The sequence below is a fragment of the Ostrea edulis genome, chromosome 1 (genome assembly GCF_947568905.1).
Source record: "Ostrea edulis chromosome 1, xbOstEdul1.1, whole genome shotgun sequence".
NCBI classification, from domain to species: Eukaryota; Metazoa; Mollusca; class Bivalvia; order Ostreida; family Ostreidae; genus Ostrea; species Ostrea edulis.
The window spans coordinates 14,222,826-14,236,540 of NC_079164.1; the positions used below are offsets into that span (position 1 = coordinate 14,222,826).

The following is a 13,715-nucleotide window of genomic DNA, read 5'->3' on the forward strand; positions in this document are numbered from 1 at the left end:
CAAACAAAACTTATTAATATGATTACTTCTCACGAAGTCAAACACAACTTCCAGTTATGATACTGTGTGTCTGGAAAATTTTGTCCCTTTGTTGTTTATACCCAGATGCATTGAAAAACAATTTTGTCCCATTTTTAGCTCACCAGAACTTTAAGCTCAAGTGAGCTTTTCTGATCACCTGTAGTCTGTCTGTCTGTTTGTGATGAGTCAAGGATCATGTCCTCTTAAGGAGAGATAATCAAGAAAAAGGAAAAAAGGGTGGGATAATTTAAAAATATATTCTCCTCCAGAACCACTGGGCTGGATAAGATGAAACTCATGTGAAACTTTCTTGACATAGTGTGGATTCTAAACTGCTCACATAATTTTCCCAGGGATAGCTTGGAGTCACAATAGGGGATCAAAGTTTTACATATGAATACATGTACATAGGAAATTATTTTTTTAAGAACAGAAAAACCTTGATTTATCATATTTTAACATGCAAACATCCTCAGGTAGTGCTGCTTCAAATTATTTCATATGCTCCCATTTCTTAACTAAAGTTTTATAAATTTGACCTTGACATTGTAGCCATGTATCAGCAGTTTTGTATCGATGATCTGAGAGGAGATTCTGTCAACTCTTATGCAGTTTTATTGATGCGTAAGTACTAGTTGTTTTCAAAACCCATCTATAAATAGATTTAACCCTGTGTGTACCAATTCAAAGGGCAGATAACTGAAGCAACTTAAAATTAATCTGGATTATTTCAGAGGCAAAGTCTTGTGCAGATGGGCTGTTCCAGGAAGTTCTAGGGAGGAAAGATAAGGCTGACTCCACAAGGAATGCACTGAGCGTGCTCCAAAGATTTAAGTTCCTGTTTTATCTGCCATTAAACATAGATAGGAACATAAAAAGGGTGAGCATGGGACATAGCCAGTATACTGTAGATTCCGAAATATTCAGGAATTTATTATCCTGTAATTTTGCAAGAGGCAACACTCACGAAATAAGACTTCTTGCTGTTAATTTTCTGTCACTAAAATGCATGTAAGTACTCTTGATTAACAGACGACTCTTGAATTCATGTTCACGCAATTTGACGTATACGGGTCATTTTACTGTATTAAGTACGCGTGTAAAATAAGGAATCTACGGTACTGTAGATCTCCATCATTTTTAAAATCACAAACCAAGGAAACGAAATATACTATGTGAACTAATTTCATAATTGAACTCTTAGTGCTGATAGTAAATGAAGTGTTTGTCGTTTACAGGGGGACTACAGTTTAGTAATCAATGACTATGTCAGGGCCAGGTCACTATTTGCTGATACTCAAGTTCAGGTGTTTAGAAGAGGTGAGTGATGAATTGTAATTTCGTTATTGTCCATCAGATGGAAAAATGTTAGTGGCATTCTGGTTTGAAGGATCATAGTCTGCTGGGGTATGCAAAATGTCTGAAAGAAATGTGAAATACATGTAACTAGGAAACATGAAACTATCCTATGTCCTTGGAAAAACTAATCTACATGTATATAGTCATTGGAAAAATGGTCCATGCAGTCAATAAAAAAATAATCTATACATTCATTGAAAAAGTAGTCCATACATCATTGAAAAAGTAGTCCTTACAGGCAATAAAAAGTAGTTTATACAGTCAATAAAAAGTAGTTCTTACAGGCAATAAAAAGTAGTCCTTACAGTCATTGAAAAAGTAGTTGATACATTTATTGTAAAACTAATGTATACTTATGATCAGCCAGAGTATTTTATTCCTTTTCAACCCTCTCACTCTATTTTTTTTTAATCTTTGAATGAGTGTCTAATGGAATGTATATGTGAATAAATTGGGGGGGGGGGGGGGGGGGGGGGGGGGGGGGGGGGCTGTATAAGGACTTGTAAAAACCCTGAGTGATAGGAATCATGTGAGTAAATGTATTTGAAACTATTTCAAAAAAAAAAAAAAAATTCAATCAGTTAATCATAATATTTCTGAATGGCAAGAAATTCTGAAATGTTGGCAGACATTTATGTGGTGTACATTGTGTCCTACAGCCTTTGTTACGTATGAATATTATCGATTTTTCAAATTTTGCAGTGTATAGTGATGTAGAGAGTAGGATTAACACATTCCGGGACATGCTCCAGACAAAGTTACTCCAGCTGCCCACACCTCTAGAGGAGCAGAAGAAATTAATCAGGTCAGATACAGGAAAATTTCACAGGAAGTCATTTGTAGTTCTATTTTAATGCAAGAAGCACCATTTATTGCAAAAAATTTAATATTTTTGAAAAGAAAATGGATCAGAAATTATTTATTCAACATTATGCAGAGATATATTTTGATAAAATACAACTTTGCATTTGAAATGGCATTCAAAATCTGCAGTACTTGGTTGTAAAGATTAGGTAAAGAATGGAAGTAATTTTTACTGATCTTAAACAATAATAAAGTAAGTTGGGGCAATCTACACATCATAAACTATGAAGGGGTTTATGAAGAAGCATATTAAAACCGTGCCAATTTACTTTATAGGGTAATAATAAGTGGAAATGGGTGTTCATTCATTATGATTTAGTTTAATTTAGTGAAACCCATTTGATGTAATTTGATGAATAAAATCTAAAAGAAAATATGGATTTTTATGATGTGGAGCAATATTCCAGTAGCAGTGGAAAGGAAACAGGGGAACCAAATGTATTATGACGTAATTCTAGGACATCATTTTGTGCAACTTAGTTTATAAAATATAATAAAGATTTGATCAAGTTGAATGAACCAATCAAAATGTGTTTTACAAGTTACATTAAATTATTTCAAAGTTAATGTATACGAAAGAGACTCTTTACATTTGTTTGCCCTTACTGAGGTAAATGGTTTTGTTAAGGGTATTTGAGACTGACTTTTGGACTAAGACTATACATACAGTATTTGTTCAGGTTTAGTTTTGGGGGTGGCTGTAGAGGTTCCGGTTTAGTTTTGGGGGTGGCTGTAGAGGTTCCGGTTTAGTTTTGGGGGTGGCTGTAGAGGTTCCGGTTTAGTTTTGGGGGTGGCTGTAGAGGTTCCGGTTTAGTTTTGGGGGTGGCTGTAGAGGTTCCGGTTTAGTTTTGGGGGTGGCTGTAGAGGTTCCGGTTTAGTTTTGGGGGTGGCTGTAGAGGTTCCGGTTTAGTTTTGGGGGTGACTGTAGAGGTTCCGGTTTAGTTTTGGGGGTGGCTGTAGAGGTTCCGGTTTAGTTTTGGGGGTGGCTGTAGAGGTTCCGGTTTAGTTTTGGGGGTGGCTGTAGAGGTTCCGGTTTAGTTTTGGGGGTGGCTGTAGAGGTTCCGGTTTAGTTTTGGGGGTGGCTGTAGAGGTTCAGGTTTAGTTTTGGGGGTGGCTGTAGAGGTTCAGGTTTAGTTTTGGGGGTGGCTGTAGAGGTTCAGGTTTAGTTTTGGGGGTGGCTGTAGAGGTTCAGGTTTAGTTTTGGGGGTGGCAGTAGAGGTTCAGGTTTAGTTTTGGGGGTGGCTGTAGAGGTTCAGGTAATGACATGAGAGATTTACCTGATGTTACAGGTATCTAATCAGCCTGGGATGTGAAGGTGACCCAGCGTGGGAGTGCCTCGTCAATCAACAGAAGTGGCTGATCGGAATACTGACCAAATGCAAGGATGACCACATACAGGAAGGTGAGGACTAAGGCTGAAAATATCGTCATTTGGAAAATTTGATAATAATACCATATTTATATAGCACCCTTTTCATACACTATGTACACTCAAAGGCTCAAAGTAGGAGTATCTTCTCATTTGTTAATTGCGACCATAGATATTAGTGAGCAGTAAATCAGCATTATCGCAATTCACTTTTGAATTAGAACGCTTTGGCCGATATAGTATTGCGTTGTGTGACGACACAATTGAATCTGTTTGTAATACAATTGCGAAATGCAACAGAAACTCTCATTGGTCCATATGTATAAGTCCGCCTAAATTCCCTTATACGGGAGTAGTCAGCATTTGAAAACATGACGGCCAGATGCTAGATTGAAAAAAAACTTCAAAAGAAGAAAGAGGAAAAGTTGTATTCTTGTGTTGTTGTCTCATAAATTTAATGTAAAAAAAATTCCTAACATATTTTCCTACTATACTTGTGTCCAAACATACCTTTAAATATTTATTAAAGCCCCATACGACCCAAAAACTCAATCACAGCTTAAATTGATGATTTCGTTCGTAGACGTAGCCATGTTAGGTAGCCAGTCAATTCGAATCTCGGTTCATTTCCATATTGGCACAATAGCGTCTAGATGTTTACTAATACCCCACAAATATTTTAGCTAAATTGTTTAAATAATATACCACCCCAGTCCTATTAAATGATAATTATTCAAATAGCTAAACTCACGGCAGTGCGGCTTTCATTAGTCATGAGCGGCCGCGCCGGCCGGTCTCCATCTAATGTCCTTATGTAGCATTTTCGGTCATCTAGAGCTTATTCTACCTTTACAAAAACTGGTACAAAATGTTTTAATTTCTATTAATTATTCGTGTTGATAATAAATGAAGAGCGAATATATAACTTACAACCGATTTTATGAATACAGTGAAACTTCTCCAAACCGGCCCCTCAGAATACCGGTTCTCCCTGAATATCGGCCGATTTTCAAAGTCCCGGCAGAAATCTTAACATTTCCTTACAAAGAAAGTCTTACAAAACCGGCCACCCCTGAAAACCGGACATCGGCCACTTTTTAAAGTACATTTGTTAACAAACATGTGTAATTTACCCTTAACATACTGGCCACTTTTTGAAGACAAGAAAATCTTGGCCAAAGGTTAATTAAGATTGTCCAGGTGTGCAAATGGACTGACCAACTGGCCAGGTATGAAATTATCCATCGGAGGTGTGAAAATCACTAGTGGCCTCTTCAATTTCTATTGTTTACCTGTGCTGTCAAGCGTGTTAATTGACACTTAGCTAATCCAAGAGACCCTTCCAAATTCTGTACAAAATGTAAAAAACAGTTAGGAAATTATTGAATGAATACCGTATCAAACGCCATATTGTCTCACCATACTTTCGTATGGATATCAGCGGTAATTAATAAAGAACAAACCCATGACTGTTAATGATAATTATTAAAAGATAGATTAATTTTCTTGGTTTCCATAGACTAAAAAATTCCAAAGAAATATTCAAATTACAATTTCATATTTACTACTGTACTTTTTAAAAACGTCTAAACAAAATTCTTAATGACATAAGCGATGAATGTAAACAGAGTTTTTATAGGTAAGAGGGATTCCAATAATAGGCCTCTGTGTTTTCTTTATGTATCCTGTTATAGATTTTCAGTTTAAAATTAGATGATTTCAGCAAGAATATTTCTTGTAATTCATAATTATCTTTAGGTACAAGCTGACTAATTTGATCTCCACCGATAATTGATCATAGATCACCAGATCAAAGTGAACAGTACCTACTTTGTGAATATTGAGATAAAATGTCTATAATTGCTAAATTCTCGGTATACCGGCCATCCCTCTAAACCGGCCATTTTTTCTGGTCCGAGAGCCGGCCGGTTTAGAGAAGTTTCACTGTAGATACCAATAGCAAGAGTTTGAATTGACCGGCTACCTAACATGGCAATGTCAACAAACGAAATCATTTGAAGCTGCGAGTTTTCGGGTGGTGTGTGGCTTTAATGAATGTTTGAAGGTATGTTTGGACGCAAGTATATAGTAGGAAAATATGTTGAGATTTTTTTATATTGAATTTATGAGACAGCAACACAAGAATACACCGATTTCAGGCCTCAACCGTCCGCAGCTTTTTGTGACCCGTAAATCGAAGGTTTTTATAAGAGGTGGATCTTTTCAGAGAGCTATGTACAGTTCTCTAGCTACACTGAATCTGCTTGAGAAAGTGGGTGGGCTGTAATCGGCCAATGAAAACTCTTGTTGTATTACATCAAACATGTCATTCAAATTGTTCAATCGTCTCATTCAATTGTGTCGTCACACAACGCAATACTATATCGGGTAAAGCGTTCTAATTCAAAGGTGAATTGCAATAACAGACACGATAACAAATGAGGTGATATTGTCTCCCATTCTATTGCAATTTCACATTTTGTAGCATTGTAGCACCCCCACCCACCCCTTCCCCCTTCCCCCTTTATTTATTGTAATGATCTAAGAGGAAAACAAAAATAGTTTCTGAGTGTTAATGTTGATTTAATAATCAGAAATATGAAGTTGTTAGCCATGATACAAACCAATTGCATTAGAATGGCCAATACCTGTGTGTATCAATGATGTGATGTAGTGAAAAACGTAACTTTTCATGGTTCTAAATTTACAATTTTTTACTGTAAAAACCATGGCATTTATTTCATACAAGCTAAAGAATAAGATAACAATTTATATTTTTCAGAAACCACCAGTTTAGCTGAGGGAGAGAGTAGCATTGCCAAGAGCCCTGTAGCTGTGGCACAAGGTACAACGGTCTGTCTTCACTGAGAACTGTCTATAAATTTTAATTATCAGAATAATGAAGTTCATTTCCTTCCAGTTCTCGTATTCAGAAACATTTGTGAACCTATAATCGTGTAAATGATGATAGTGTATTTTAAAGACACTTAATTTTGAAAAATGGATGCATGGGTTAGTATGTAGTTTTGACTTACATGTAGTTTGCTTGTAATAAGTACAAATATAAAATTCCCTTAAAAATGGACTTGTAGATGTTCAAAAGTTGAAATATATTACCCATTCCCTTTATAACTCCACAAATTTCCCCCACAGTTTTGGACTTAATTGAGAAATCATGGGAATAAATTACATTTCATATGGTAAATTGTATTCATTTTACTTATTAAAATACACTTTTAGTTTTCATTTTTGAAAAAATTTATAGCAGGTATCGTTAAGATATTGTGTAAATCTATTCCGAGTTATGGCTGTTACTTTGTAGGGAGAGGGAGGGATACCAACTCCAGCTTTAAATCGACCTCAGATCAGACAGGTCAGTTTTTACAACATCATCGCTAAAAGTATTGGAATTTTAAATGTATAGGGTTAACACTTTAGCAGAAAAAAAAGGTACCTGAATGAAATCTGTCCACACACATTTTTGGATGTAGTGTTTTGACTGTACTTTGATGTGTAGATTGATTGTTTATTGTTTAACGTCCCTCTCAAGATTTTTCTCTCATATGGAGATGTCACCATTGCCGGTGAAGGGCTGCAAAATTTAGGCCTATGCTCAGCGATTACGGCCTTTGAGCAGGGAGGGATCTTTATCGTGCCACACCTGATGTGACATGGGGCCTTGGTTTTTGTTATCTCATCTGAAGGTCCGCCCCATTTAGTCGCCTCTTAGGACAAGCAAGGGGTACTGAGGACCTATTCTAACCTGGATCCCCACGGGATTCGATATGTAGATCCACCAGAAAGTGTTTCGTGTTAAGGAGTACAGTGATACTTTTTTAATCCTTGTATGCTCTGTACCAGAAATAAGCCTTGCATTAGACAGTATTCCTAATACAGAGTGTATTTTGCTACAGAATTCAAACTTTTGTATTGAACCATGTACAGTAAACCATCCTTATAATAGTAGTTTAAAACATTTAATAAACTTCTTGAATATAAAAAATTACGTTGATAGCGAATCAGAATTCTTCATCCCCAGCACTTCGCTATAAGCATGTTTTACTGTATACAGTTTACACAACATTCAGATTAGACAAGTTGTACTGTGTCAATGTCTGTTACAGTTTACACAACATTCAGATTAGACAAGTTGTACTGTGTCAATATCTGTTACAGTTTACACAACATTCAGATTAGACAAGTTGTACTGTGTCAATGTCTGTTACAGTTTACACAACATTCAGATTAGACAAGTTGTACTGTGCCAATGTCTGTTACAGTTTACACAACATTCAGATTAGACAAGTTGTACTGTGTCAATGTCTGTTACAGTTTACACAACATTCAGATTAGACAAGTTGTACTGTGCCAATGTCTGTTACAGTTTACACCACATTCAGATTAGACAAGTTGTACTGTGTCAATGTCTGTTACAGTTTACACCACATTCAGATTAGACAAGTTGTACTGTGTCAATGTCTGTTACAGTTTACACCACATTCAGATTAGACAAGTTGTACTGTGTCAATGTCTGTTACAGTTTACACAACATTCAGATTAGACAAGTTGTACTGTGTCAATGTCTGTTACAGTTTACACAGCATTTAGATTAGACAAGTTGTACTGTGCCAATGTCTGTTACAGTTTACACCACATTCAGATTAGACAAGTTGTACTGTGTCAATGTCTGTTACAGTTTACACAACATTCAGATTAGACAAGTTGTACTGTGTCAATGTCTGTTACAGTTTACACCACATTCAGATTAGACAAGTTGTACTGTGTCAATGTCTGTTACAGTTTACACAACATCAGATTAGACAAGTTGTACTGTGTCAATGTCTGTTACAGTTTACACAACATTCAGATTAGACAAGTTGTACTGTGTCAATGTCTGTTACAGTTTACACAACATTCAGATTAGACAAGTTGTACTGTGCCAATGTCTGTTACAGTTTACACAACATTCAGATTACTGTATATACTCACCTATAAGTCGGATTTTTGGGAGTCAATTTTTGGTCCAAAACTCTATGTCCGACTTATAGGCACGTCCTAAGAGGATTGGTATTTTTCTGGGCGGCGTAATGTAGTGTTTTTTAAACAACTCCGACGATTATCATGGACTACCACACAAATGATTATTGTTCACAAATATATAGACATATTGTATTGTTTATGTATTTTAAAATTAAGTATAAAGTACAAGTATTTACATATTTTTGTTTAGTTAAAAATTATTTACATACCGGTAACTAATACTTTCAATTCAACTAATCTATCGCTTATCGCTAAAATTGAATTACGAACCCGATTTAATATTGAAATTATATTCATATATACCGGCTGAAATATGTTTCATAAAAAATTGAATATTGTTAACAGATAATTTAGATCATCATTCTTGACTCTTAAAAACTTTATTGTTGATACAATGAATTATACCGGAATCCCACAATAACAGTTTTCGCGAGGCGCGTGCCACTAAGTAAACACGGTGTCAGGTACTGGTAATTAGGAGACCATAATTGCTTAGGTAAACAAGGGATCATTGCCCATAATAGATCAAGGGTTGCGTTTAAACCCCAAACACATATGGCTTGGGTATTGAGCACCTCATAATTATTAATTTCTCAAAATATTTTTTGAAACATAGGTAAAAACACTAGAGCATTGACTTGAAATTGTCAACTGATTCTGACAAAAATTTGTACCGACTTATAAGCGGGTCAATGGCAAATTCCTACAAAATAACCTTTAAAAATACAACCGACTTATAGGCGAGTATATACGGTAGACAAGTTGTACTGTGTCAATGTCTGTTACATTTTACACAACATTTAGATTAGACAAGTTTTGTTGTGGCAATGTCTGTTACATTTTACACCACATTCAGATTAGACAAGTTGTGCTGTGTCAATGTCTGTTACATTTTACACAACATTTAGATTAGACAAGTTGTACTGTGGCAGTGTCTGTTACATTTTACACCACATTCAGATTAGACAAGTTGTACTGTGTCAATGTCTGTTACATTTTACACCACATTCAGATTAGACAAGTTGTACTGTGTCAATGTCTGTTACATTTTACACCACATTCAGATTAGACAAGTTGTACTGTGGCAGTGTCTGTTACATTTTACACCACATTCAGATTAGATAAGTTGTGCTGTGTCAATGTCTGTTACATTTTACACCACATTCAGATTAGACAAGTTGTGCTGTGTCAATGTCTGTTACATTTTACACCACATTCAGATTAGATAAGTTGTACTGTGGCAGTGTCTGTTACATTTTATACTTACTCCCTAGGCTGGAAATCAGGTACCCCTCAGAAGATTCTGTTTGTGGAGGAACTAACGAACTTGATGCTGGACAACATCCCAGACTTCTGGAAGCTTGGGCAGGCCTATTTCTCGGGATCGCTCTTCATTAACACTAAAGAGGTCTGGTGTAGTTCAGATCCTAACTGACACTTCTTCAAAATTCAGATGTTATGAGTAGTACCTCAGATTGACCATCGCTGCTAACTCATAATAAAAATGATCTCTATTAGTAATTTCCAATAAATCAATATAAAATTAAACAACAAATGTCTCTATTTTCTCATCTTACCTCAAACAGTCTCCCCTACTTTTGATATGGGCCTCTCTACATTTGAGTTTTGATTTTTTAACAAACTGCCCCTTGAATCTTGCCATTGCATAGCTACTGGACCTTTAGTCAAGCTCCAGTCAGCTCAGTATACTCCATATACAACTCTAATAGCATTATTATAGCTTAGCTCAGTATCTTCCATTACACTACAACTCCAAGAGCATTATTAGTAGGGAAAGTTGTCCCGGAGAATTGACTCTGTACACACACTGAAACTGGGCTAGAATCTTCTTCAGGTTCAGCAGAACTAGTCCTCTACTTTAAGTGACTTGAACCCATGGTGTTTGTAGTGCTACATTCATGTAGATTTCTCTCTGTTGTAGACATCTGATAAACATTACAATGAAAACAAAAGCACAAAATTAATTCCCATCAGTACTTTCAGTTCTTTGATTTTTTCTGTTCTAGACATCAGACAAACATTATAAAGTAGACACAAGCAAGCACAGCCAATTCAAGGTACGTAAACAGATATAAATGTCAAACCTTGTTTGCTGTGATCTTCATTTTTGTATACAATTTGCAGTCTCATTGTGAATGTGTATAAGTGTGTGTGCTGGTCTCCACAGATTTGTTTTAGTTTCTCTCTGTATTTCTTTATTTAGCAAATGGTTACAGATTTGATTAGTCTGTTTTCCAATTTGGTGCGTGCAGCATTTTTACCAGAATCTCTAGAGAACATCGCACAGGAGACCCGAGAGGGATACGGAAAGTGGCCCGCTCCCTGCAGCGATATTCCTGGTGGCTGGTTGCCATCCAGCGTTAGACATGTCAGGTTCGTTAAGTCAACTGTTATTCACAATCCATGCTTTATGCATAAATATCCATGAAAACTAAGAATGATTAGATCTTAACAGACTTCTGACACTGCTTAGTGGTTTTGCAATAATACTGTACTTTTGTTTATGTGGAACATCATAGATTTGCTTGTGAATAATTAATATTTCATAAAATTCAAATACCACTTTAGTGCGAAAGTTACTTTGTAATTCTGTGTAACTGTTTCTTAATTATGATTTCTGGTGTATGTGTGCACTCACTATTTCTACATTTCTGATGTACAGATTCTGTGTTAATTCTCTCTCCTTCCTGGATCTCCCCGGTGACTCTCCGATATTGATACGGGACCTAGCACTAGACATCAGGACAAACTGCATGTTCACTCTGCTCAAACAGGCAATAGCAGGTCAGTGTGATTAATCTGCTCATACAGGAAATAGCAGGTCAGTAAGTGTTTAATCTGCTCATACAGGCAATAGCAGGTCAGTAAATGTTTAATCTGCTCAAACAGGCAATAGCAGGTCAGTAAAAGACAAACTGCTTGTTTAATCTGTTCAAACAGGCAATAGCAGGTCCATAAAAGACAAACTGCTTGCTCCTCTGCTTGGACAGTTCATGGCAGGTGGATGGAGGACAAACTGCATATTTATTGTATTCGCGCAGCTTATTGACATTTGATATACTGCGGCTTGTTCTGGCAGTGTGTGTCTTTGAAATAGAGCAAAGATGCTAAAGGAGACCACTTAATACACTGAATCTATTGCACGCTCAGACTTTACTGAGGGTCAGAGGTCAAAAGGAAGAAAAATAAACAGCTGAGTTCTCATTCCAAGTGGTATGCTGTGTATAAACACTCATGAAAGGTCAACATTCATTTGAATTTTGTCCCATATGTATGGACTGTGTACGAATTATTCTTCATTTTATAAAAGAGTTATTACTTTTCCGATACTTATAGAGTAGAAATAAAGAGCTTATGTCACAATTGATTTGTGCCCATTCCTCTGGGTTCCTACAGACATGACGGATTTATCCTATTTAACTGTCCGAAAGTACGATTATACCCCATGTTAAAATCCAATCTTTTTACATGAAACATGACACAGGTTTATGTTTGTGTTTTTTTTATTATACAAAATCTGTGTGCGAAAAGCAAATTATCTATAAAGCTAGAAGTCTGAAAATGTGAGAAACATTTATGTTTTAGAAATATGAAAAATACAGACAAACCTCATTATCTTGAACTCGATGGGACCGAGAAAACTTTTCGAGATATCCAAGGATTTGAGATATCGAGGGTAAAATACTTAAAGATTAAGTGGCTGGGACTTCCAAATCACTTCGACATATCCATGGTATTCAAGATATCGGTGTTCGAAATACCGAAATTCAACTGTATATCCAAAAGTTGAAAATTGACTTCATATTTGACAAGCATTCGTCAGAGTTTTATGCTACCACGTGTGGGTTTATCCCTTATGACCTTTGACATGCATACATAATTAAGTGAAACAATATTGTGATGCGCTGTGTGGTACATGTATATATTTATTATGCAAGTCTTTAATAATTTAAAAAACGTACAGAAAATCATTTGTTTTTCTGTTTTTAAAAAAAAGCTAACTGTACAATCATATTTTGAAAACTTGTTTAAAGAAAGGTCAATTTACTAAATAATCACTATTCAAACTTCTGAAATTTTGCATGTGCCCATTCATTGAGAAAGAGGAGAGTTCATTTTTGCCCATCAAAGCAATACACATAGACTAGTATTCCCACATTGTAGTAGAAGGTCAACATACATGTATTTGATTATTTTTCATCCTGTGTTTTTCAGACGTGAAGCAGCTGCACACTAAGGAGATGTGGGTGGTGGACACGGACGATGAATCAGGGGGCACAACTCAACTGGTAAGGCAGCGGCCCGTAAAACTGACGCTACTTTTGTATTTATATAGAGACGAGACCAGTCTGTGCTCATCTATAACTTTTATTTTTATCACAGCCTGCATTATTTGAGAACATCGTGAATGAGGCAATACAACACCTCCATGAAGTGGTCGTCCAAAACAAGACTGGAGAGCCAGAGGTCAGTGATACAAAAATAGACATCAGCATCATGTGACTGGGGAACTGTAATGCACAAACATGTTGTAGAATTTGTGTAATTATGTCTCCCCTCTTTCAGGGGGAGTCATTGTTTTTGCACTTTATGTTCGTCTGTCTGTCTGTCACAAAATCTTGTGAACGCTTCTCCTATCTGGCTTATCGGATAGACATGAAACTTTGTACAATGCTTCATTGCTATTTGTAGAAGTGCATATTGTTGGAACAGGAGGATCCAATTATTTTCCTAAAAGTCTTCGTAGATCTAAGAGGGGTAGAGGATTTAAAATAGCTTGTGAACACTTCTCCCATATGGCTTATCCTATAGACTTGAAACTTTGTACAATGCTTCTGTAGTATATATATAAATGTAGTATATATAGGAGAGAGGAGAAAATCTTTGGCTGGACCGGAAATGGAACCCGGGACCCCTGCATTACTAGTCAGGTGCTCTAATCACTGAGCTATCCAGGCCGATATCCACGGTCTGTATAGCCCTAATTACTACATTCCTCCCTCCTTAAATAGTCTTCGCCCTTGAAGACACATAACCCAGA

General features: G+C 36.3%; 1 protein-coding gene across 5 annotated transcripts in view; it reads left to right on the forward strand.

Annotated features, from left to right (window-relative positions):
• The window catches only part of LOC125661023 (exocyst complex component 2-like), a 47,283-nt gene that overhangs the window by 14,208 nt on the left and 19,360 nt on the right, over positions 1-13,715 (forward strand). For all 5 annotated transcript variants that reach the window (XM_056152756.1, XM_048892884.2, XM_048892866.2 and 2 more), the window contains 13 exons: positions 574-645; positions 756-901; positions 1,260-1,341; positions 2,083-2,185; positions 3,534-3,646; positions 6,396-6,458; positions 6,936-6,986; positions 9,928-10,061; positions 10,681-10,731; positions 10,878-11,047; positions 11,337-11,458; positions 12,890-12,963; positions 13,058-13,141. In XM_056152756.1, the coding sequence (XP_056008731.1) occupies positions 574-645; positions 756-901; positions 1,260-1,341; positions 2,083-2,185; positions 3,534-3,646; positions 6,396-6,458; positions 6,936-6,986; positions 9,928-10,061; positions 10,681-10,731; positions 10,878-11,047; positions 11,337-11,458; positions 12,890-12,963; positions 13,058-13,141 (1,265 nt within the window). The remainder of the gene's footprint in view (positions 1-573; positions 646-755; positions 902-1,259; positions 1,342-2,082; positions 2,186-3,533; positions 3,647-6,395; positions 6,459-6,935; positions 6,987-9,927; positions 10,062-10,680; positions 10,732-10,877; positions 11,048-11,336; positions 11,459-12,889; positions 12,964-13,057; positions 13,142-13,715) is intronic.